Source organism: Schistocerca serialis, chromosome 1, assembly GCF_023864345.2.
Source record: "Schistocerca serialis cubense isolate TAMUIC-IGC-003099 chromosome 1, iqSchSeri2.2, whole genome shotgun sequence".
NCBI lineage: Eukaryota > Metazoa > Arthropoda > Insecta > Orthoptera > Acrididae > Schistocerca > Schistocerca serialis.
Genome location: NC_064638.1, coordinates 17,441,798 through 17,468,195, shown reverse-complemented (window position 1 = coordinate 17,468,195; position 26,398 = coordinate 17,441,798). Strand labels below are relative to the sequence as shown.

Here is a 26,398-nt window from a genome sequence, read left to right as displayed (position 1 = left end):
AAAAGCAGTGCGACAGTGACGAGTGACCAGTGCTCGGACAGGACAGGACAGGTCTGCGTGCGCACGAGTCCGCCACACTCAGTGCGGCAGGGCAGCCTGTTCACTCGATGCGAAAGGTGGAACTGCCAGCACCGCTAGACCGGCAGGTCCGAGATAAATGATCTATCACTTCTGAAAAGAGAGCTTGCAAATATCAAAATATTTTAAATATGTGACTGTATCTATTGATTGTATTGACTTGGACACCGCTTTGGAACTTAGACCTTACAATGCGACATAAATTTCAACTTGATACCTTTACTCGTTCATGAGAAAAAGCGATCTTAACAGTGGACGGGAAGACATATGGACAACAAAGTAATCCTATAGGAGTGAAGTGCGCAACCCAAAAAAAAAAAAAAAAAAAAAAAAAAAAAAAAAATTATTTAAATGTTTGTATAGTTTTAGAAATGAATGAAAAATAAAGACTCAATTACAACTTCCTTGCTGATAGGCAGTGGTCGATGTATAAAACTCATCCCTGACGTTTTGTCTCCGACGGCTGGAGACATCCTCCGAACTGTTCACCGCTTTACCTCGGAGGATGTCTCCCGCAGCCAGAGACGAAACATCAGGAAAGAGTTTTATACATCGACAGTATTGGAACAAGGCGGAATCTACACCAAAGTACCGTTATCCAATATGGAGGCGATGACATCATACAAGATGGTGGATTGGGCTACCTCTAACCTAACCCCCCCCCCTCTCCTCAACCAGTAAATGGCGGGAAGTTCAAATTCCAACATGATAATGCATCACACCTGGGAAGATGGCGGGAAAAATGGACTTGCCTTTATTATTTAATCAGTTTCACGCATGTGTGTTCGGTCTTTATTATTTAATCGGTTTCAAGCATGTGTGTTCGCCACGGAGTCTGGACTGCAACTGACTTAGTTCATATCCGTACCATCAGAGGTCGCCACCGTGATGCGGCGCGAGAGAGAGAAAGCTGACAATCTTGAGTCGTCTCCTGACGTCACAGGCCCGCGAGCGGCCTAGCGCTCCCTCCATACACGCTTTGGACATAGTATTTCTTAAATATTATAACACTGACATCGTGCATCTAACGTATGAATTACTCTAGCACTTAATTCCATTTCAGTTTTAATATACCACTTCGATACAACTGACAAGTTTCACATTTTCCCACTAGGGGCGCTGTGGTCCTTCATGACGTACCACCCCCAAGCCTTAGAATGCTACTCTCCTACTCGCTACTGCACTAGTCACTTGACTCTACATCATAGAACCTATATAAACCAGACCAGAACCGAACTCGCCCTCGCTCTGTTCCTATACTTGGTCCACTGCGTTTATCGTCAATAGCAAACTTTCGATATGAAGCGATCAGGAACTGCCAGCAGCACGGACAGTGCCAGTGGAAGCAGCGAACGGTCCCGCTTAGAGGAAGTTCCATTACCTGGTAAGCACATTTTCAGTGTTCCGATATCTGTACTCTTTAACTCTGTGTATGAGTGCTACATCCGTTTCTGACCACTCTCTATAAAGATTGCTGCGTATTGTAACGGATTCTATATTTTTGTGTCTATGTGTTCAATGTTACCTCTTATATATCCGTTTCTGACCGCTCTCTATAAAGATTGCTGTGTATTTTAACGGATTGTGTGTGTATTCTGTGTCTATATGTTCTGTGTTACGTGTTATATATCCGTTTTTGACCGCTCTCTCTGAATATTGCTGTGTATTTTAACGGAGTGTGTGTGTTCTGTGTTATATCCGTATTCGAGTGCTCTCTATAAAGATTGAGCTTACTCGTGTTGTGTCTGTTTTGGACCGCATTCTATACAGAATGTTGTGTCATTTAACAGATTCTATGTTTGTTGTACGTGTCATATCTGTTTTGGACCGCAATCTATACAGAATGCTGTGTCATTTAACAGATTGTATGTTTGTGGTACGTGTTATATCTGTTTTGGACCACATTTTATACCGAATGCTGAGTCATTTAACAGATTCTTTGTTTGTGTGTCTCTATCTTATATCTACTTTGTAGCGCATTCTACCCAGATTGGTGTGACATTTAACAGATTTTTTCTTACGTGTTGTATTTGTTTTCTAGTGCTCTCCATAAATGTTTCTCTTCTTTCGTTTTTTGTCTATATCTTCTGGTCTGCTGGTTTCTGTATCATGTAAGTCACTGCACATTTTCCTTTCCATACTCGATATTATACTCAGTCTTTTCCATCTGTCTAGATTTCATCCGTCAAATGTTGGCTGCTGTAGACTAGCAGCTCGAGATGAAGAGGGCGCAAGTGCAGCTCGAATGTAAGTACATTTCTAATAAAAACGTAGTTCTTAGGTCAAAATAATCGCATAACATATATACCCGTTTTCCGTTTGTATACATTCAGTCTTCATATTGTTGTCTTTTCTTTGTAGATGTTTCTAATTCGGCGCACAGGAAGGGGGTGTACAGACCAAAGCGAACAAGGCGACGGCGGTCAAACGACGTCCGCTCCAGGGGGCACCCAGTTCTTAGAGGAGGAGCAGCTCGACCCGCCTGACTGGTTTGGGGGCCTAGCTGAATGTGGCAATGAGTTGCTCAAACCGTGGAGCCAGAGCGGAGCAGGTGAATAGTTTTCAACATTAACATTACTGCAAATAATTACCATTATTTACTCTTATTATTATTTATTGCTCTTTTAAATCTATATCATTAAACTATTTTTTTCTTATTTATGTTACAGGTATATCATACTGTGTAGTCCGTGTACCTAGAGCGGCGATTGCGGGGGTGCCAATCCAGGGCGCACAGCCGTAAAGACATGCGGAGCCTCATATAGCCCCAATCAGGGCTGCGCGAGAAGCGGCTGCAGGCGTGCAAGCTCCACCCCCAGCACCGCCGCACCCCTCTGGCGTCTGTGGACAACTCAACCGGTTGGACTCGACCAAGAAGAAGAAGAAGAAGAAGAACATTGGCCCCCCACGCCACAGACTGGTAGCAGCTGCAACAATGCACCCCGTGGGCCGTCGCAGCAGGTCGGCTGCCACCGCCTCCTCCCCGCAGCGAGCCCGCCGCCATCGTCCGCGCAAGGTGCACGTTCCTGCAAATGATGACGACGCACCATCTACCGGGTGGACCCCTAACTGTAGTACTAGTGGTAGCAGTAATAGAAATTATCCTGTAGCTAATGGTAGTTCTCTCCCCCATTCTATCGATAATGATTTGGATCAGAATTGCGTAACGCCCCTCTTAGAATAATCAGCAGTAGCTAGGGGCGGATCTCATTCACTAGAATTGAGAATCCGGGCAGGAGGTATCGCGACCCTGTCGGGTTTTTACAAGCGTGCCTCTCTGTCTTGGAGACCCAGCTCCTCAAAGTCCTACAAGATCCGGGATTTAACGCCATTAATTGCTGCGAATTGAGTCACCCACGTAAACATCAAGGTGAGGCGGAGACAACGACTCTGCACTGTATATGGGGTGATAATGTCGTTATTTCCCGGAGCACATCGATTGCTGAGTGGTACCGACAATCCACCTTGAGTGCTGTTGTGGCCCGATTTCCCGAGATGGAAGTACGTGGGTCCGCCAAAGTGCTCAGCAGTATACCACGCCTCGACATCCATATGCATGTGTATGATCCAATAAATGGAGGGTCCAGTTACATTAAACTCCCTCAGGATATTAAGCAGAAAAAGGCATGCATTAATGTTCAAAATCAGTATGATAATGCTTGTTTTGCATGGTGAGTCCTGGCTTGCGAGAGAAAGTGTCATTATCGAGATCATCCCCACTATCCGGGCAGTTACAAAGTCAAAGATGTTAAGAGACAAGTATAACTTTGATGAAATAGAGTTCCCTGTACAGATCCAGGACATAATTTTGAGACCCAGAATACCGGAATATCGGTTCACGTTTATGGCCTGGAGAAGAAAAGCAAGTCAGATGAGCAGGACAAGCGTACAGTAATAGGCCCCTTCCATTTCTCAAAATTTACAGGTGTGCGAGAGTTACATGTAAACTTGCTACTCTTTTCTGAAGGTGATAATTACCACTACGTCTGGATCAAAGACATTTCCGAACTCCTTTCCTCCCAACTATCAAAAAATAGAGATAAAAAGCATATTTGTTTAAGATGTTTGATTTATTTTTCTTATGAAGAGTTATTAGCGACACATCTATTAGATTGTGTTTCCAAGGACCCAGTACGTGTGGTTATGCCCACTGAGGAAAATAACTTCATCAAATTTCAAACTGCTCACCACCAGCAGCATTGTCCTTTTGTTGTGTTCGCCGATTTTGAATGTTTGCTGGCTCCTATTAAACGTTGTGGAGGGAATCCCCTAGCCTCACACACAAATTTCACACAAAAACACGTACCTTATGTGGCAGCGTTCCAAGTTGTATGTGCATATGATTCTAAACTTAACCGCTATCAGTCTTATGTAGAAAACGATCCAGCGGTTTGGCTTCTCACTGAGCTTGAAAAACTTTTAAGGGAAGTTGGCAGGCTCAACAGCATCAACATTCCCATGACCAAGTTAAAGGAAGATGATGAATTGTATGAAAAGGCGGTTAATTGTCATATTTGTGGGTTCGCCTTAGATAGAAAAGCAGAAACCCCCTGTAGAGACGACTGTCATCTTACGGGTAAGTTCCGCGGTGCAGCCCACAACGCATGCAACTTGCAGTGTCAGTTACCTAGACACATACCCGTCTTTTTTCATAATTTGAGCGGGTATGGCGCTCATTTTCTCGTTGAGCACTTGGCTAAATTCGGTAAGAAGAATGATCAGGTCAGTGTCCTCCCTGAAAGTGTTGAGAAGTACATTTCTTTTTCAAAACGAATGACGCCAAAAATTACACTCCGCTTCCTTGTCTCTTTACGCTTTATGCAGACATCACTCCAGGAACTGGCTGAGACTTTACCTAGGAATGATGTGCATATCACTCGATCTCCATTTCCCGATGAGGAAAAGTTCCAACTTGCGACTAGGAAAGAAGTTTTCCCATAAGAGTATTTTGATAGCATGGAAAAACTCCACGAAACCAGGCTTCCAGACGCGTCTGCTTTTACCAGGACTCTTACAGGCGATGCCATAACCACCGCAGACTATGAGCATGCCGTGAATCTCTGGCGGGAATTCAACGTCCCCAATTTGGGAGAATATGCAAGGTACATGGGCACGGACGTGTGTTTGCTTGCAGATGTTCTGGAGTGTATGTATGACCACGTACTCTCTGGACCCCGCCTCTTATTACACGGCACCTGGGTTGTCCTGGGACTCTACGCTCCAAAAAATGGGCCGCAGCATTGAACTTTTGACTGATCCTGCAATGCTTCTATTTTTTGAGCGAGGGACCCGTGAGGGACTTTGTCAATGTGTTCACAGACACGCCAAGGCAAATAACCCGCAGATGGGCGTCGAGTTCAATGCATCCCTTGATTCTAGTTTCATTTTGTACTTAGATGTTGACATCTTATACGGGCACGCCATGATGCAACCGCTGTCGGTTTGTGGTTTTAGGTGGCTGCCTGAAAACGAATTGAAGGGATTGGGTAGACAAATAGTGGGTCTTGTGGCTGATTCTGATGTAGGGTATGTGCTTGAGGCAGACATCGCATACCCAAATAATTTGCATGGAGAGACAAGCGACTTGCCATTACGTCCGGAGCAACAAATTCCGTGAGGAAGCACCATCACTAAACTGTTGGCTACTGTTGGGGATAAGCGGAGGTATATCATTTATATCATTCATTACCGTAACCTCCAGCAGTGCCTCAGATTAGGGATGAAGCTTGTTGGAGTCACCCGGGCAATCTCCTTCAAGCAATCCCCATGGTTGAAGGAGTGTATTGAACTAAATACTGAAAAGAGGGCGGTCGCAAGTAATTTAAAAACTCAAAAAAGTGTATTTATGTAAATATTTTTTGACCAGTATTAGTACGTAATATATGAACAAAATATAAATTTTCTCACTTTATTTGTACCTTCTATATGAGGAAAAAAGTTGAACTTTTTGCACTTCATATGTGGTTCCGTGTGAGTGGTTATAGAGATTAGATTTTAGTTTGTAAGTTGTAAGTTTCACCTACCGCTATATATATATATATATATATATATATATATATATATATATATATATATATATATATATATGTTCACCTTGTTCTTGTAGTGGAAAATGTTTAGAGCCACTTACTTCAGAGAAATATATTTTCATTTGCTTGTGGTAGTGGAAAATGTTTTAGAGCCACCCACTTGAAGTAACTATGTTCGCCTTTAGTTAAAAGTGTATTCCTTTTTTTTGGGTGGAGCTTCACTAGCGATAGTATTTACCTTATAAGATAGTGTCATTAGGTTGTAGTACCTCTGCATATATATATATATATATATATATATATATATATATATATAATTTATGTGAGGAGAATGCTTATATTTCTCAATAATGTAAAATGTTAAACACCTATCTGCAAACAGCGTACGGTTGATATTTTTCGTCAAAAACCAATGATGTATCTGTAAACTCATATATAAATGTGAAAACTGAATCATGTTACTGTAAACTGATATTTTGAAAACATTGTTAAAAAGAATTCTGAATTCAATAATAAATTCACTTATTATTTTATAGTAAAACTGTCTAATTTTGTTATTATTTCACTCCTCAATAATGCGTCTCAGACAGTTCCATTGAAATTCACTTGATATACAATATCCCTCAATAAACGTTTATTCTACAGACGCTGGGTGCTATAGAAAGAAAGAAAAAAAGCAAATTCTATAAATGATTATTTATTTGTAATCCAACTTAAAAGTAATTTTACATTCTCATAAGCAGATACAAAAGCACTTTTTTGGTAAATGTTCTTCAGTTAATGGATAGATGGACATCTGTACAATTCCAGGTCTTGAATAGAAGCAAATTTAAATATACCACGCAGCCAGGTAATCTTCGAATCGCCTTTAATGTAGATGATTGTCTCCTACTGATCAAATACTCGGAGCATTTGCACCAAATCTTTATAAGACATGCCAGGGTCATCCCAGTGAATTTCATGATAGAAGTGTGTTAACCACATTGCACTTCTACATGTTTCAATGCACTTCACTTCCTTGAATGGTTTCGGCGATGCAACTCTTGATGCATATGTTCCTATTATTCCACCACTTTGTGTGAATGCTATTAATGCACAGTCTTTAATTAAGAACCGCCTGTGTTCATCATAGTAAGATCCTTGAACGTCAGCTACAATCATCACACTGTGGGGTAACATCGTGAGCCAGCAGAGCGCCTTTAATTTACACAACTCGTTGCCCTACACCAGTGAGTGGGCAGTAGTTAACAACACGACCATGCAGAACTAGAGTATAAGCTGCAGTGTGATCTGGTAAGTTTGTTGAAGATTCAAATTCAATCTGTACATCTACAGGCCCTCGTTTAATTATCTCATTCTGTTTCAGTCATGATTCTTGGTGCTAGCCTCTGGAAACTCTGTGGACTGAGTAGGCATCCCCCATTTTCAATGCCTTCGTAGTAAGATGCTCGGAATCTCGCATACATGTCAAATGCCAGACTGTATACATTCCTGTCGCACTGTAGATGTAGATTCTCGTATGGGTAGTATTCGGAATTCAGGTAGACTATGGCGTTAGTTAACTTGCAGTGGTCAAATTCTGTAGAGTCCTTTGATACATTGGTACGCCTTTGAGTTTGAAATGCGATTATGATGAATCGAGGGGCTTCCAACTGCACTGATGTTTTAATAGCCAAAGAATGTGTTGATGCTGTAGGTAGGACTGGTTATTCAAAAAGTTCCCATGATCGGAAGGTTAGTGGTAGACAGGTGCCGGCATTCAGAACTTTTAAGAGCTTCAAGCGTTCCTCGTCAGCAACAGTGACGTGAGGCATTTTCCATATTATAATATTAATCTTGATTTGAACAGTCTCTGTAGCTGTTTGAAAGAATGAATTCGTGTCACTTGCACTCCGCACCAAAATAAACTCCTGTTTAGCGTTCATAATAATTTGCTGTATGTCCTAAAAATAACCCATAAGCATTTTTCGTGCCACACATGCGGTAAATCGACTGTATCCCCCCTTACCATCCGGCGCATCGATGAACCATCCCGCATTTTCCAAGCTGTTTGAATCAGAGGCTGAGGCTGAAACATATGTCTTAAGGGTTGACGTTATGCTGACATTGCGTGTGCAGTCGATTTCGATACCGTTAAGTTCATAACGTATCTCTTGAATCAGGAATGATAGAGCATTCCACGAGAGCGGCTTTCTTAAACGTACACTCCAGATACAGGAAGCTTTTGCAAGACAGTGTTACGGCGTCCTGGAGCTGGGTAATAATCCTAATTTCATCAGTTTTCTTAAATGTGCTTGAAGTGTGGGGTTTGTGTGAGTGGTATTCATGACGTATAATTCAACCATCATACTCTACTAACTGAGTTACACTGAGCGACGTCATTTTGCGGTTTGAAACCTGCTGAAATAAGGAATTCGTAATTAAGACATGTTATCACCTTGCGCTGCCGCGATACACAGACAGGTTGTGAGCTCGGTGGGCCACCTTTACACCTTACTCCCATCTCGCCTTAGATGCGTGTGTGCAATGATCTCTTCTCTTCAGAACTTAACAAGCTGATTATTCTGGTCTGCAATACACAGTTCTAGGTAATTCAATGTCTGAACTGTGGGGGCTTGAACCATTTTATACCCAGTACCGACTGTAGGGAAGAATCCGTAAATTGAGTGGATCAACTTATCTTTGAAGTATGAGTTTGTGGCAATATTGCACTCAATGTGGATTGTGCCGACTGGGAGTGTGGTGTCACCCCCAGACACCACACTTGCTAGGTGGTAGCCTTTAAATCGGCCGCGGTCCGTTAGTATACGTCGGACCCGCGTGTCGCCACTGTCAATGATTGCAGACCGAGCGCCGCCACACGGCAGGTCTAGAGAGACTTCCTAGCACTCGCCCCAGTTGTACAGCCGACTTTGCTAGGAAAGGTTCACTGACAAATACGCTCTCATTTGCCGAGACGATAGTTAGCATAAGCCTTCAGCTACGTCATTTGCTACGACCTAGCAAGGCGCCATTACCAGTTTATATTGAGATTGTAATACTGTCTAAACAAGAGCGATGTTTTCCAATTGTGGATTAAAGTTAAGTATTCCAAGAACTACGTTCTTTTCTTTATAGGATAATTACTTTACCTTGTTCCAGACCTCACGCCAATCTGCGTGAGCTTAAAAGCGTGCATTCGGCCTCCTCTAGCAACACGGTGTTGGCTCTTCTGCCAACACTTCAGGAAGTATATCTACGGCTTGATCCGATGCGTAAGATTTACTGGCGTCCTTCACCAAAACACAATCCTTTGCAGAACCTAGCAGTGGACCTATTGAATCTCTCTGTCTAAAGTCGATCGTAGCACTCTCTGTCCATATTGTAGATTTAACGGTATTAATGTTTGCCTGTAGTTCAATACCTTTTCTTGACTGTTTTAAGTCTTCGTTTAAATCATCAATGTAGTAGGCACCAGGTTGTATTAGTAGAATCTCCTACCAATGCCGTGGTCGGTTAATGAATTCTGTGTCAATTCCCAACGTTTCGTCCCCGTCTGCGGAGACATCTTCAAATGGGTCTGTAGCTCGATGGAAGGTCCAACACACCCACTGACTGGCTATTGACTGCCGCTAAACTCCGTGTCTACTGTCTCCACAGCACAAACGTGTCATCCACGTATTGGAACCATACATTTGCTTTCTTACTGGCAGTACCTAAGGCCTGTTCTTCGAATTTCTCCATAAAGAAGTTTGCAATTACAGGACTTAGGGGGCTTCCGATAGCCACGCCATACGTTTGTTCATAAAACTGTTCATTCCAGTTGAAGTATGTGGTCGTCAAACAACACCTAAACAGTTCTGAAATATCGGCAGCAAAAATTCGTTCCAGCTGTTCCAATACATCATTAAGTGGAACCATGGTAAACAGCGATACCCCATCGAAGCTGACCAATATGTCCTCTGGCTGGACCACTATCCCTGCTGATGAAATATTTGTGAACCTGAGTTGCTTGACGCTGAGATGGAACATCTCCACAATGCACTAATGAAGAACAGATATTCGTCGCCGAAATAAAACGTGCGTTGAGACAGCCACGCAGAAACCATAGTGACGTACAGGCTACTGCAAAATCTAAGGTTTTCATGCCGTTTGTTAAAAATGTAACGGAAAGAATAGGGAGGATCTTGACGAAGCGGAGTATTACCGTAATTTACAAGCCCACCAGGAAGATACAGGGAACCCTTAAGCCTGCCAAGAATGCTTGCAAACCATTGGAAAAAGCTGGAGTGTATAGGATCCCGTGCAGCTGTGGAGATGTTTATGTGGGTAACCACTAAAAGAACTGTTTCAAAACGTTTGGTAGGGCACAAGGGCACTTGTAGAAGAGGAGAAACAGAACGATCAGCTGTTGCGGAGCATGGTTTCCAGCCAGGTAACCACCATATTCGTTTCGAGGAGACGCAAGTGCTAGCGGCCATAAGCGGATATTACGAAAGGCTCTACAGGGAGGCAATTGAAATCGCCAAACATCCTAATAATTTCAATCGGAATGCGGAGGACGTGAAATTAAACAGTATATGGATGCCGGTGTTGAAGATGTGTACCACCCATCCACCACTGGGTGATGGCAATGGCGATCGACGGCAGCGGACAGCGGCCAATTGCACTGACGTTTTCAAAACACGTGACGTCACGCCTCGGCGCGGGAGCGCGTAGACACGGAATTTAGCGGCAGTCAGTAGCGAGCCAGTGGGTGTGTTGGACCTTCCATCGAGCTACAGACCCCCTTGAAGATGTCCTCCGCAGACGGGGACGAAACGTTGGGAATTGACACAGAATTCATCAACCGACCACAGCATAACAGCCCGGATAATTATAATGGACATGACATTTCCGTGGGTGAAAGTCTACATTTTAGTATTATAGAAACAACCTCATTCGAATGAGCTGTTTTGCCCATGGCAGCCAAAGCCATCAACAGTCGAAGTCTGTCTATTAGTTCATCCGGCTCATCGTAATGTATATGCTGCAGGAGTTGATTGCTCATACCTTTACGCTGAAAGTCTACACCCTCACCAATGCTGTTAGGTTGCTCATTCAGTAAAGGTTGTATAATGGTTGTGTATTTAGAGTCTTGCGGGTTTCTCAGTGTTCCATCAGAATTTTTATACAGCTCAGTCAATTGTAGTATTTCACCATACACTTTGCCATCATTGGTAGAGTATTTTAAGTTTTTTGAGGGCCTTAGGAAGATTAGATTGATTAGTACAGGTGTTCTTTTTGTATCACCGATGCGTATTGTGCTATCTGATAAACTTATAGTTTGAGAGCCTACCTTGTACGGTCTCTCCCTGCTGACACCAAATGTTCAATATATCTTACCCGCCTCATACTGGTTGGTGCATTCTGCGATTGGACCATTATCATGTGAAGCCATCTTACTGATAGATTCGGTAACAGGTTTAAAAGTTCCTCTTAGTGTTTGCTCGTGATCCATATGTCCCAACCTCAGCAAACGTAATTTCTTTCAAACTGCTTTGCTCACGTGAATGACTTTATGCTTTGTCAACATCTCGGAGCATACTAATCAGAGCTCTGCGTATCATGTGGTTTTTATATATGCTTTGTTGTTGTTCTTCTTCTTCTTGTTTCCTACACCTCCTTCTTCAATAACAACAACCTCAGCTTCTATATTTCCCTCAATTGCGCTAATTCTATTCTCTAGCTAATTTTGGTTAAGTACAAGAAGTTTCTGACTGTCCTTTAATTCCTTTACAACCTTATCGAGTCTTCCCTCAAGATTCTTAAATTTCATATCGGTGTACATGCGAGCATTCTGTCTATGCACACCTAACCTCTCAGACTGAGCGTCCGCCATACGTGCGAATTTGTTCATGGTGTAGTGTCAACTGACGCACTCAGCTGTTTTGTACGTTTATATATCGAGAAACTCCTGGAAGTTCTGGCTATACCTACCGTCATTCAGTTCCCGACTTTTATCTATAACGAGAAACCCGTATTGTGAGTGGTTCCAACAATCAGCACATATCTTTACAAATTCATTGTATGACATGTCGGTCCCTACATGAGCCTGGTAAATGTGTTTTAAATTGAGACTGTATTGTTTGAAGGCTATAATGAGGTTGGAGTTATGCCTCATCAACTGTTTTGGGATTCTGGAATATGTCTGACTCAGATAAAATATATCAACACGCATATGACGACCAAAGCAGATATATCTACGGATTTCATCCTGCTTTTCAGCAGCCACATCATCAAATATGAAGACAGTGTTAGGCTTTACCTCTTTAGGTGGGGGAATGTCGTCGCTTTCACGTTACACCATCCACCCCATCTAATATTTTCTGCAATAACTGTTACTTGGGTTGAAAGAGTTTTTTGGAGAAGACGAAAAGGTGCTCAAATCGGACACGGTCTATGTGCGCTAACAGAACCATGAGGACATTTGTCTTACCACAGTTGGGAGGACCTACAATCTTCGCTCGTATGCTGTCAGGAAGGAGTTCTCCATTTTTCTTCTTCTTATTGGTCATCTGGTCTTGGTCATCATCACAGGACGAGTCACCTACAACAAAGTCCTTGCGGCCGAGGTGCTTCACCCAATCTGCCACGATACCTACTGTACTAGGTACTGGTGTGCAATAGACTTTTATATGATAAATAATATGTGTGTGTAGCCACTATAGCGCAGTCACCTTACCAACTGAGCTACAACGGCTACACGATAGAAAGAACTCCAAGTGGTATATTTCAAGGGAAGAGTGTCACATACATTACCGTATATAAATGTATACTAACATGCATTAACGTATGTGACACTTTTGTCTAGAGAAATAAAAAAGACAAACAGAAATTTAAGATTATAAACATATTTGTTTATTCACGATATACAATTTCAATCAGCATGGAAAACAATAAGTTCATTCTTTTTTAAACGGGCGGCAGAACTACAGTATATTCTTGTATCCCTCAAATTCAGCATGTCTATCTCATAATGTTATAGGCGCATTGTAATAGTCTGGTATTCCATCAGTAAATTTGAGTTCAACATTTTCAGCACCTATTCGAGGAATAGCACAAGACTTCAAGTCCTGCATGAAGACGTTTTGAACCACTAACTGTTAACACATAGCATGAGGCGAACACTGGAGGTCGGTATCCTATCGTCCACAGCATCTACACCAGGGCAGTTAGCCTGCTGTTCGTGCGCTGATGACTGTACGTCTCTTGTGCGATGATCAATGGACGACAGACACGTACAAAGGAGTCCAGTACTGTGAAGCTGCCTCAAACGCAGTCTCTGGCACTGACATTAGCACCTCGCTATCCTGCATACCATACATCTACGTCATTATGATGACGTGTGCATATTGGCTGAATCATGTGATCACATGACCTATCGAAGCGCCTTCTAGTGATGAGCTCGTGAAGTAGATCAGTTCTTCGGTCTGCTGGATCAGAGGCAGTTGTCTCTTGTGGGCTGGGAGTTTATATGGTACTGTTAGAAAAGGCAGACAGTTCTAACAATAGCAGATGTTTCCATGATATGGGTAATGCATCTTTAACGCATCTCACTGCAACACATTTATTTGCAGGACCGTATTCTTCCTCTTCATTTCTTCGACCATTAATGCGCGCTTCCATTCTGCATGTAGGAGGCTATGGGGGCAGTCCTCGACTGCATGCTTACAAACAACATAGCTGTTAAACTCATCCCGCTCAAACACCAATAACTCATCGATAGAACACATTCGGCATAACAACGAGGAAGGGGGGAGGGGTGAGCAGCTAATCTTCGATGATATATACGGAGTATACGAATATGCTTAGACTGGAGCGAATTGACATCAACTGGACGTCTCTTCCGTTTGGGGAGAGTGAATGCTTCATGATGAATATCTCGGCAGTTTGCGCATGCGCATGAGCATGTGCTGGTTACGATATGCATCCTGGCTGCATCCCTCTGTATTGCCGAAATCTGCTGAACAGAATTCTTCTACTTATTCCTCCTACACTCCTCCATTGTCATACTCTCCCAGATGTGATGTAGTGAACTGCGGCTACAGTCCTCCCTCGAATGTCTACATGTAATGCAGCTACTGAAAGCTGCTCTATCATTCACATTCATCTTGATGATCGAACACATGACGATGGTTTGACAACAACAGCTCAGCAAAGACTGAATGTGCACTACCAATTCATGTCATCTGAGTGGAGGAAAAAAATTGTCGCCATCTTAGATAACGGTACTCGCGTCATCAGCTGATGTCAAAGCAACGTCCACTGTGTACCAAGCCAGGTGGTGAATACACTGGGTGCAGCCATCTTGAATAACGGTACTTGTGTCATGATCTGACACCACAGTGGCGCTCTATGGTGGTGATGATATGAACTAAGCCAGTTGCAGTCCATACTCAGTGGCGAACACACATGCTTGAAACTGGTTAAATAATAAAGACATTCCATTTTTCCCGCCATTTTTCTTGGTGTGACACATTATTCTGTTGGAATATGAAATTCGCGCCATTTTTCTGGTAGGGACGAGCGTTGCAGTTTCCGCCAAAATTCAAACTTCCCGCCAAAATCCTGCATCTTAGATGACGTCAACGCCGCCATCTTGGATGAAGTCATCGCCACCATCTTGGATAAAGGTACTTTGGTGTAGAATCCTCCTTGTTCCAACACTATCGACAGCACCCTATCAGCCCGGAAGTTTTAAGTGAAAATACCAGCCATAAAAGCCTACATTTTGTGATCTAAGAGAATAATGAAAACAATAACATTCTAGAAATAACAGCACATGAGAGGTATAAAACGATTCGAGGTATGAGGACAGGAGAGGCGCTGAAAACAATTAAAGCTGGAGGCGAAGTACACTACAGGCTGGTTGTCAACCATATCTGGTGTCAGTTAATGTTCAATCCTACGTGTGTTGGCACCTGTGCAAGTTCAAGTTGCAACATCATCTCTCACAAGAAGACCCTGATCGACAGGTGTAATTTGCAGATGGCGATCTAAACTTAATAGTGCAGGTGGTGTACAGCGAAGAAGCTAATTTTTAAGTACAAGGAGAAGTAAACAATAAGAATTATCGTTACTGGTCAGATGCAAACCCCTCACGGATGGATCACTGTAAATGTTCTGGTGGTGAAAGTGATGGTCTGGTGTGGGATTTGGGACACAAGAATCGTTGAGTGTGGTGTTTATTAATGGAATCTTGCATGGGAGAAGTACATGCATGTTAACATGCTCCGTGATTATGTGATTCCAACGCTGTTGAATCCGCAGGGTGATTAGCCAAATGTGTTTCTAACAAGACGGTGCGCCTCCGCTCTGTGTTATTCAAGTCAGACAGTTTCTGGATGAATAGTTGGGTGGTCACGAGACAGGTAGTTGGGGGCCCATCGGAAGGCCACCATGTCTTCTGGTCTTACACCTCTTGACATTTATCTGTGGTTTCATTTGAAATCAGTTGTGTATGAGGTAAAAATCAACAATGTAGCTCACCTTTGGCGGGTTATTGAGGAGGTCTGCTCCTCTGTTGACCCACAGCACCTTCAAAGTGAGCAAGAGGACTGGCAAAAAAGACTCCGATGGTGTGTCCAGCGCAATGGATCTCATACTGCAGGTCATAACTCCTACACAAATAAAGGTATCCAATGAGATTTCACATGTGTATTCCTGACATTTATGCATGTATGTATGTATTTATTTCATTAACAGTACAGAGTAACCCACCGCCTTAAAATGTAAGGTGAATTTGATGCTTCTAAATCTAACAGCAAAGACTTCTCATTATTACAGACTTCTTGGTACGCAGTTGTTAATGCTTTTTTTGAATAATATAAAGAACATAATATGTAAAAAATTCTTTAAGGTTACACCGACTTTAATGCTTAACATTGGTGAAGCGGTTCTACAGTTAGAGCAAAAGAAACTGCAACGCTGCCTAATATCGTGTAGGGCCCCTGCGAGCACGCAAAATCGCTGCAACACGACGTGGCACGGACTCGACTAATGTCTGCAGTAGTGCTGGAGGGAACCGGCACCGTGACTCCTACCGGGCTGTCCGAGTACGAGGGGGTGGAGATCACTTCTGAACAGCAGTTTGCAAGACGTCCCAGCTATGCTCAATAATGTTCGTGTCTGGGGAGTTTGGTGCGCAGCGGAGGGTTTAAGCTCAGAAGAGTGTTCCTGAAGACGCTCTGAAGCAATTTTTGACGTGTGGGGTGTTGCATTGTACTGCTGGAATTGCCCGAGTCCGTCGCGAGCCGTGCGTGGCCCCCGTTCGTGCCTTCTCTTATTTAACCTCCTGTTTTTGCCGTACTGCCACCTCGTTATGTCAGTTTCAATTACTTGTGTCACTGAGTTGCTGCTCTGCCTGCCTGTGAATGGCTGCAGCAGCGCTTATTGATATAAGCCCTGCCGTATTATCTTTGCTGGACTGCTGTTACTTCCTGGTCGTCGTGTGTCGACCAGTCAGTTGGAACGTGGCAGCAGTTAGTTCGGACCTGACAGTGTTTGAGTTGGCACGCGGAACAAGTTCAGTCGGTGTGCGGCAGCGGTGAGGTCCGGACTGCCATGACTCGCCCGACGGTTGCCGAGACACGTGACTGGAGTAGCGACGGCTTTGGTGGGTCGTCGGTCGGTCATGTTGCCGGACGACGTGTATTTGGCCGGCGGTCGCGTTTGGGTGGCTCTGTGTGTGCCGACTCGTTGTTCGTCCCTGTTACTGTACAGTGACTGCTGTTGGCATTGTCTAGTTCTTCGTGCAAGTGTTCCTGAAACTGTGTGTAGTTTGTGTGTATTTGATTGACAATGTATTTTAAATATTGTTGGCGTACTGGGTGTGTGGCAGTCGGTCGGTTGGTGTGGATTAGCTAGGAAATCTCCTCATGGTGCATTGGGCCAGGCCCGCTGGCTGTCTCTACGCAGTGTCGGAGTGTGTGGGAACTGTTGCGATTGCTACGGGGTTCGTGGTTCACCGACCCAGGACATCAAAGCTGAGTGGTTATTTTAATTACTGAAGCCAGACTGGTTTTCATGGTTGGCTTTTGGGGGTATTCCCGTGAGTAACAGCGAGTGTTCGAGTCGGCAAAAGTTTGGCCACCATCCGGTGGAGTTTAACTGTATTTTGGTTATTTGAAGTCCAAGTGTACCAGCGGAATTTTCTGCCTTATGGCGTTCCGGTTACCTGCCCTGGCCGCTGACATACAACTCAGGCAGTGTCCTTTCTTACCGTATTGTCGCTGCCCAACACGTGTGTGTAGTTTTGACAGCTTATGCATACTTGTTTGTGGGCGGCTACGCCTTTTACGTTTCGGCTTTGGAGTTGCTTGTGCATTGGTAGGGTGGAAATCAGGTCGTCTTGCCGGTCGGTCCATTGACTGTCTCTTGGTTGGGTTGCCGGCGGATCAGATACAGTTGGGACGACTACCTGTTTCGCCTAAGTGAACGTTAATATTTGAAGTGCAGAGCCACCCCCCGGAAACTTCTGAGCGCTGCTGGCTGTACTGCGAGTGGTGTTTGATTGTGTATTTTAATGGCTTACAGCCGATGGTTTGAATTTGAATGCTTTTAGTTGGTGTTTTAAATAATGCGCCTTCAGCCGCTTTAAAATTGAAAGTTCCTTACTTCTCAAGTCTTGCGTTGTTTGGGCCTTCAGCCTCACTTAAAATATTTTTTTGGATAAAGCTTTTGGCCTTCTGGCAACTAAAAATTATTTTAGTTTTTTAAGTAATTGGCCTTCAGCCGTTTTTAAATTAATGTTCTTGTCTTTCAAGTATCAGACTGTGTGCGCCTTCAGCTTAAGATAAGGCCTTCTGCCTTGTGTCTATTTCTTTTTTTAATTAATTTTACCTGCGATCTTGAATCATTGGCCTTCAGCCGTCTTTAAATTAAACTTGTTTGCTTTCCAAGTGTTAGACTTGTTGGGCCTTCAGTCAAATTATAGAACTTACTTACGTAAGGCCTTCTGCCTTCTAAATATTCTGTTTTGAGTCTGAATTTTAAGTTAATGGCTTTCAGCCATTTTTAAATTTAAATGGTTGTGTCCTTAAGGCATAAGATAGTGTGCACTATTCAGCCGATAACTAAGTTCAAACATTTTTGCTGTATTGTTTGGACAAGTTATATGTGTTTGAGTGTAACTGACAGCCCCCTTTTGGCACCTTTCTACAATTTCAACTACCTGTTCTGTCCTGCGGAGTTAAGCAGGGTGTTTCACGTCGGAATGCACATTGGACACGAATGGATGAAGGTGATCAGACAGGATGTTTACGTATGTGTCACCTCTGGGTGTCGGATCTAATCGTTTCAGGGGTCCCATATCAGTCCAGCTGCACACGCCCCACACTGTTAGAGTCCCCAACAGCTTGAACAGTCCCCTGCTCACATGCTGGGTCCATGGATTCATGAGGTTGTCTCCATACCCGTACATGTCTACGTGCTCTATACAATTTCAAACGATACTCGTCCGACCAGGCAACATGTTTCCAGTCAACAGTCCAATGTCGGTGCTGACGGGCCAGGCGGGGCGTAAAGCCTTGTGTCGTGCAGTCATCGAGGGTACACGAGTGGAGTTTTGGCACTGAAAGCCCATATCGATGATGATTCCTTGAATGGTTCGCATGCTGACACTTCTTGATCGCCCAGCATTGAAATTTGCACCAATTTGGGGAAGCGTTGCACTTCTGTCACGTTGGACGATTCTCTTCAGTCGTCGTTGGACCCTTTCCTGCCGGATCTTTTTCCGGCCACAGCGATGTGTTGCTGGATTGCTGATGTTCACGGTACACTCGTGAATTGGTCATACATGGAAAATCCCCGCTTCATCGCTACCTCGGAGATGCTGTGTCCCGTCGCACGTGCGACGATTATAACACCATGGTCAAACTCACTTCAATGTTGATAGCCTGCCATTGTAGCAGCAGTAACCAATCTGACAGCTGCGCCAGACACTTGTTGTCTGATATAGGTATCGCCGTCCGCAGCCTCGTATTCTGCCTGTATACATATCTCTGTGTTTGAATACGCATTGCTAAACCAGTTTCTTTGGCACTTCTGCGTATATAATTCCTTTGTCCCTAGTTGACGAGAATATAATTTATATAATGCAAATATCAAAGGAAAATAAAAAATATATACACATCAGAAAAAGTTTTGAATCACCCTGGTTCCGAGAGTTTCAGGACCTGTACAGAAAATTGGAATAGAGATCAACATAAACATCCTTTCCGCGCTGTTAATTACTCATGAAATCCACACATTGCATGTTGTACCACCATACAGCGGGACCTTCAGTGGTGGTGGTCCAGATTGCTGTACACACCGGTACCGCTAATACCCTGTAGCACGTCCTTTTGCATTTATGCATGCCTGTATTCATCGTGGCATACTATCCACAAGTTCATAAAGACACTGTTGGTCCGGATTGGACTCGATGTAAATCCCTCAGAATGGTTGGTGGGTCACGTCGTCCATAAACATGTTAGATAGGGTTAATGTCTGGAGGACTTGCTGGCAACTCTAGACGAGCGATGTCGTTATCCTGAAGCAAGTCATTCACAAGATGTGCACGATGGAGACGCGAATTGTCGTTCATGAAGACGAAAGCCTCGCCAGTATTCTGCCGTTATGGGTTTACTGTCGGTCGGAGGGTGGCATTCACGTATCGAACAACCATTACGGCGCTTTCCAGGACCACCAGCGGCATACTTCTGCCCCACATAATGCCACCCAAAAACAGCAGGGAACCTCTACCTTGCTGCACCCGCCGGACAGTGTGTCTAAGGCGTTCAGATTGACCAGGTTGCCTCCAGACACGTCTCCAATGATTGTCTGGTTGATGGCATATGCGATACTCGTCGGTGAAGAGAACATGATGCCAATCCTGAGCGGTCCATTCGGCATGTTGATGGGCTCATGACTACCGCGTTGCATGGTGTCGTGGTCGCAAAGATGGATCTCGCCATGGACGTCAGGAGTGAAGTTGCGCATCATGCAGCCTATTGCGCACAGTTTGAGTCGTAACATGGCGTCCTGTGGCTGCATGAAGAGCATTATTCAATATGATGGCGTTGCTGTCAGGGTTCCTCCGAGCCATAATCCGTAGGTAGCCGTCATCCACTGCAGTGGTAGCCCTTAGGCGGCCTGAGCGAGGCAAGCCATCGACAGTTCCTGTCTCTCTTTATCTCCTCCATTTTCTAACAACATTGCCTCGGTTCACTCTGAGATGCCTGGACTCTTCCCTTGCTGAGAGCCCTTCGTGGCACAAAGTAACAAAGCGTACGCGATTGAACCGCGGTATTGACCGTCTAGACATGGTTGAACTACAGAAAACACATGCCGTGTACCTCCTTCATGGTGCATGGTGGAATGCCTGGAACTGATCGGCTGTCGGACGCCCTCTGTCTAATAGGCGTTGCTCATGCGTGGTTGTTTACATCTTTGAGCGGGTTTACTAACATCTCTGAGCAGTCAATGGGACCGTGTCTGTGATACAATATCCACGGTGAACGTTTATTTTCAGGAGTTCTGGGAACCAGGCTGATGCAAAACTTTTTTCGATGTGTGTATAACACAATGAATGGGGTGAATTTAAGTTGCAAGTCATGTTCTATATTTGGATGTGTAATATAGTATAAGTAGCTTGTTGGTTGATAGCCTATTTCTACCTACTCCAGATGAGAGGGTATCGTTAGAACCTCGAGTTATTCTCAATTGAAATGGTTTTGCTTATGAATGTTTATTGTGTTTGTGTGCTTACTGGGAGTGTTGCAAGTCGTGACACTACATGATATTCAGTAGCTCTTTGTTTGGCCAATTGTTGGTAGATGTGGTATACTCCATCTTAGATACATACACTTGATATTATACAGATTAAATACTGACTGAGCATTTGATACATGGAATATATGAATTTCAGCTTTGTATGAGGAATACACTTATGGTTGTAAATTTGTTAATAGAAATAGAATATAATTCATTGACACTTGAATTCATTATTCCTTCAATAATTTAATACATCACATTTTTAGTTTTGTACGTATTTTATACAGAAAATACATTTGATACATAAAATTAATTGATTGTAGCTTGAAATAGAGAAGAGAATATGCTTCTGTCTCGGGCTTATATGCAGTATACTTAAAGCAATATGTAGTGTGTCATTGGGGAGGAGAAGCCTCGAAATTAAAGTTCTTCGATCGTTCTTCTCCCAAGCGACGTTAACTTATTGCTGCAGCCTTAGTATGTGGTGTCGGTGTTTGTTTGTTTATGATTGTTACTGCCTGTTGTGTTGTTTGTGACTGTGTTATGGCATGCAGTGCCATGTGTTGTTGGTTTGCTTTCCTTATGTGTTGATCCCTTCTGAGTCATATTCACTTAGTGTGTTGGTTCCTTACTCAGTTTTGGAATCTATGGTCGTGTTTATGTCCTCCCGGGCAGTAGTTGTGTCGTTTGTGCTTGTCTATGCCTCCTTCCATATGGGTTTTGGCGCTTGTGATCTTCGTGCGGTGTGTTCGGTACAATATCAGCTATGCTATTTATTTTGTTCCAGTCATCGGGATTATATATTATCCTGATGATGTAACTCTCGATCTGTATAGGACTCACTTCTGCTAGTGAGTTGCTTAGCAGTGGGACATTTTCTGGTGTCCCAGTTTCTCCGATAATGCATATTTCATCGTTAGGTAGTCACATGAGTTTTAAGGGTACTGGGTATGGCGCACAGAATTTCAGAAAATGGACCATCCCACGGCTTGGGTCGACATGTTTCAGTTGTAATATTTCGCTGACGTCAGGAAAGAAAGAGTGTACTCGGTGACCCTTGTCGGATGCGTCTCACACTCTCTGCCGTCTTTGAATCGGCCATTCTTTCATTTGTGTTTTGTGTAGAATGTTGGTTCCTGCAATTTCGGTGACTTTATCGAGCCTGCCCCTTTTAATCCAGTAATGTGCAGCTCTATAACGTATTGTTAAGGTATCCATGACAACGCAATGTGCCTGTAGTGATGTGAAGACTCCGTTCACTCTCAGGAGTGCACTATGTTGACCTCGTCTGAGAGCCCAAGCACTTGCGGCGAAGCATGCGATGGGTTCACGTATCGCAATATGGTAGATCCTAATCGTCTTAATAAGAAATTGGTCGTGAGTTTCGTTGAGTGTTCCTAGTCTGTGGATAATTCTGTAGGCTTCGTCAATTGTCAATTTGATATGATATCTGAAAGTCTCTTTGTCGTCAATATGCAGTTGTGGATAAAGTGTGGCTTGCTTTCACTGTAATCTTGTATTGTCTAATTTTAGAAATTGTGGACTTTCAACTGAAATATTAAAGGTTTTGGCTGGTTTCATTGTCTAGGGTCTAGGATACGTAATTGCCTCATTACAAGCCAAATACTGCTGAGTCAACAGTATAAAAAAAGGAATATACACATGAATCGAATGGTCGATGGTTCCTATCACTGGGCAATTGCGAATTTTGAATGTAACGTAGAAATGTATAAATGAAAGATTGCAATTAAATAAAATCTGCGGGTACTATTTCTAACGACTTTAGATGATGAGTACGGTAGTACCTTTAAGAAGGCCGTTCATCACTGCAAACACGTATATTTTCGATGGTCCAGAAATTAAATGAAATATGAGTTGAATAACAGGGAAACAATAGTTTCCTACATCACGTAATTAGTTAGGAACAACAACATAGCTCACGAGATATTCACTTCTAAACGCACACTACGCCTTCACTGCAGAAGCCACGGAATCTCACAAGTGCACAATCGGCCCTACGAAATATTTCTACCTCGCACGACCAGGCGCAAACTGCTCCACTGTGCAAGTAGTTCCTGCGACCGACCGTCGCTGCTCCCTGTCCAGCACCCGCTCATGGGCAGAACTCCTCCCCCACTTCCATCCAGTCTCCCCATTAACGAGTACTTTGATTGGCTACAGCACTCCCGCCATTTCTCCAAGCCAATGCACGCTCACAAACACATTGAAACACATACCAAATACGGGATATACATTTAAATAACTTGAAATTAAATAAATATTTCTACAGCTGGACCATAAACACGCTCTAAAACACATTATTAAATCCATAAACAAATCAAATAAACATATATCAAAGGAATGTCTCTGTGCTTTCTATAATACAGTAAATATTTGACCAATTTCTTCATGAATAGTATATATCGGCTATAAAGAAAGAGATAGACGAATAATAATATTTATAAGCATGCTGCTACCGTTATTTCGTGTCACTGTGGAGTACTTGTGGCCAGATGCGATCAATAATAATCGGCTAATTTGACCTGCAATAACTCGTGTACTATTGAAGTTAGCACGAGGTACTTCATCTGGAAGACCCATCTTTAGGCAAAGTTTTCGACTTAGCACAAAGCTTCGAAATGACCCGAGCAACAGGAGTCGTATATCGAAATAGCAGCCTTTAATGTAATCACATCCGAGCCAACAGCCAATGGACACGGTAGTGGCGATTTGAACGTAGCAACTGTACACACAGGACGCCTTACCATTAACCAACAACGTCCTCCAACTCGCTCGAACCGGTCAAACAGGTTCTGGGTACCGAAACGATTGCCGTCATATCCAGATTGTTTAAAAAAAAACATCAACGTGAAGACTGTCCTGACAGATGGGCCTGTTGCCAAAAATGTCCTGCCAATGGCCATTTAGCTTCTGTGCCGTCAGACAAGACAGCCTCCTGCCCGACAGATCTGGTAGCCACTATAGCCAATCAAGAGACCTCGAATACGCTTTTCGTAGAAGTGAAAGTTGCGGAGAAACCTGTTCAATTACAAGTAGACACCGGCGCAATCGTTAGCACACTGAATTACGGTATCTATTTGAAACTTGGAGATCCTCCTTTGCAAGAAGCAAAGAAATATGAAATGGCGTATAATGAACATACATCCCAGCACGTGGCCAAGTGTAACAGCCAACGACGTATCGTAATGTCACTCGCAACATTACCTTCTTAGTCGTTGACAGTGATTCTGCTGAGAACTTATTTGGACTTGACTCTTCAGAAATTTTTATTTCCAATAGACGATTCTGTTAACCTGCTATTATCCGAAGATGTTTAGTACTCGGACCTAGAGATACTTTGCCAGGATTATGAGAACGTTTTCACCCCGGAACTGGACACCGCAAAGGATTTTGAGGCGCACATCGCACTGAAACATAGTTCACGGCCTCGGTACTTTCGAGCCCGCGCCGTTCCGTTAGCTCTCTGAGACGAAGTAAAGGAAGATATGGATTGGAGTCCTAGACCTATTCCTTCTAGAAAATTGGCTACCCTTATTAGTCATAGTGCGAAAGCCATAGGGGATGATCCGCCTGTGTGAAGATTTTAAGGTAACTTTCAACGCCCCATCAGAGATTGAGACATATCCTATTCCGAAGCCGGAAGAATTACTCTCAAAGTTAAAAGGTGGGAACTTCTTCTCTAAAATAGACCTGGCGGATGCATACGTCCAACTCCCCCTTGATGCTGAATCTCAACAGTTTTTACACATAACACGCCGCACGGGCTTTATCGTTTTAAATGCCCAATGTTTGCTATAGAAAATGCCCCCGCCATTTTTAACGGTTTTTGGAATAATTAGTACTCAAAGTAGATGGATCCATTAACTATTATACATCATTGTAACAGGGAGAACCACGGAGAAACACCATCACAATCTGAAATATTTACTCGGTGTCTTAAGTGCGGCTGGCCTAGAATGCAAAGAATAAAAATGTCGGTTTTTTCCAGCTCGAGATTGAGCACTTCGGCGACATCATTTCCAGGATGGGCATTCGCCGTGCGACTTCCCAGACCAACAACTCTTATCGAACTTCTTTATTTTCTGGGGAAGATATCGTATTACCGAAAGTTCCTACCCGCAGCAGCAACAGAACCCGACCCTGTGTCCCAGTTATGCAGAAAAGGGTACCTTTCCAGTGGACGCCAGTCTGCGAGCGCGCTTTCTCAGTCGTTGACGGCTCCAACAAAGCAGATAGTTCCTGCAACAGACGCATCTGATACTGGCGTCTGAGTGGTCCTGCCACGGATGGCTCTGAGCACCCTGTAGCCTATGCATCGGAAACATTGACCGACACCCAACGCAGGCACTCCCAAATAGAAGAAGAAACACTGTCCATCACCTTCACATTAAAGGTATTCCATGTTTTTATTTATGGCAGAAAGTTTCCGTAAACCGCTGATCACTTATTCAATCCAGCAGCAAAAATTCGAGACAGGACTGCTCACCGCCTCCAGCGCTGGACTTTATTTCTTGCTGGCTGCCAGTATGAGATTCACTTCCGCAACCCGACTGAGCATGCCAACGCCGATACCCTCTCCAGGTTGTCATGGTGACGTGATCCAGAGTTCGATAAAGAAGAAATTCTGTGTTTTCACGTCGATGGAGAAGCAGAAGATGCTGTAGATTCTTATCCCAATACCAGCTCCTGGATCGCAGACGAAACCGGCAACGTCGAGGTACTCCAACAAGTCCTGAGGCACATAGTTCATGGATGGCCTGAACAACAACCTCCCAAGGTTCCGCGGCATTCCGTCAGTTCTTTAATTCCCGCCATCAGCTAATGTTGATTAATGGATTAATTCTAAAATGAAACTTCCTGACAGATTAAAACTGTGTGCCGGAAGGAGACTCGAACTCGGGACCTTTGCCTTTCGCGGGCAAGTGATCTACCAACTAAGCTACCCAAGCTCGACTCACGCCGCGTCCTCACAGCTTTACTTCTGCCAGTACATCGTCTCCTATCATCCAAACTTTACAGAAACTCTCCTGCAAACCTAGCAGAACTAGCACTCCTGAAAGAAAGGATATTGCGGAGACACGGCATAGCCACAGCCTGGGGGATGTTCCCAGAATGAGATGTTTTCACTCTGCAGCGGAGTGTGCGCCGATATGTTACTTCCTGGCAGATTAAAACTCATTCTGGATTAATTCTACTCGTTTCCAACGTGGGATACGCACGAGTAGTCACTCCTTATTCTTTACGTCAGCACGTCCTTCAACTACTGCACCAAGCTCACTGGTTTATCCCAAACTAAACTTCTAGCTCGCAGTTTCACTTACTGGCCAGGCACGAACCAGAAGACTGTATGGCTTATCCAAACATATCCATCCTGCCAAAGCCTGCAGGAGCCTCACAACATTCATTTGCGTCTGGGGCACCATTTGCTCGCCCTTGGGAGCAGTTGCATATTGTTTTTTCCGGGCCAGTGTTTAACGCCATGTCCTTGAGAATGG

The 26,398-nt window shown here is 43.7% G+C and overlaps 1 protein-coding gene across 5 annotated transcripts in view; it reads left to right on the top strand.

Moving 5' to 3' along the window:
- LOC126460492 (NAD(+) hydrolase sarm1-like) overlaps positions 1 to 26,398 on the top strand; it is a 1,203,839-nt gene that overhangs the window by 450,254 nt on the left and 727,187 nt on the right. The window contains exon 1 of one of the 5 annotated variants that reach the window (XM_050095921.1): positions 2,579 to 2,629. The exons of the other annotated variants lie outside the window; for them this stretch is intronic. Within the exon in view, the coding sequence (XP_049951878.1) occupies positions 2,594 to 2,629 (36 nt within the window). The 5' untranslated portion in view covers positions 2,579 to 2,593. Of the gene's footprint in view, positions 1 to 2,578; positions 2,630 to 26,398 lie in introns of those variants that run through there. 5 annotated transcript variants of the gene reach the window in all.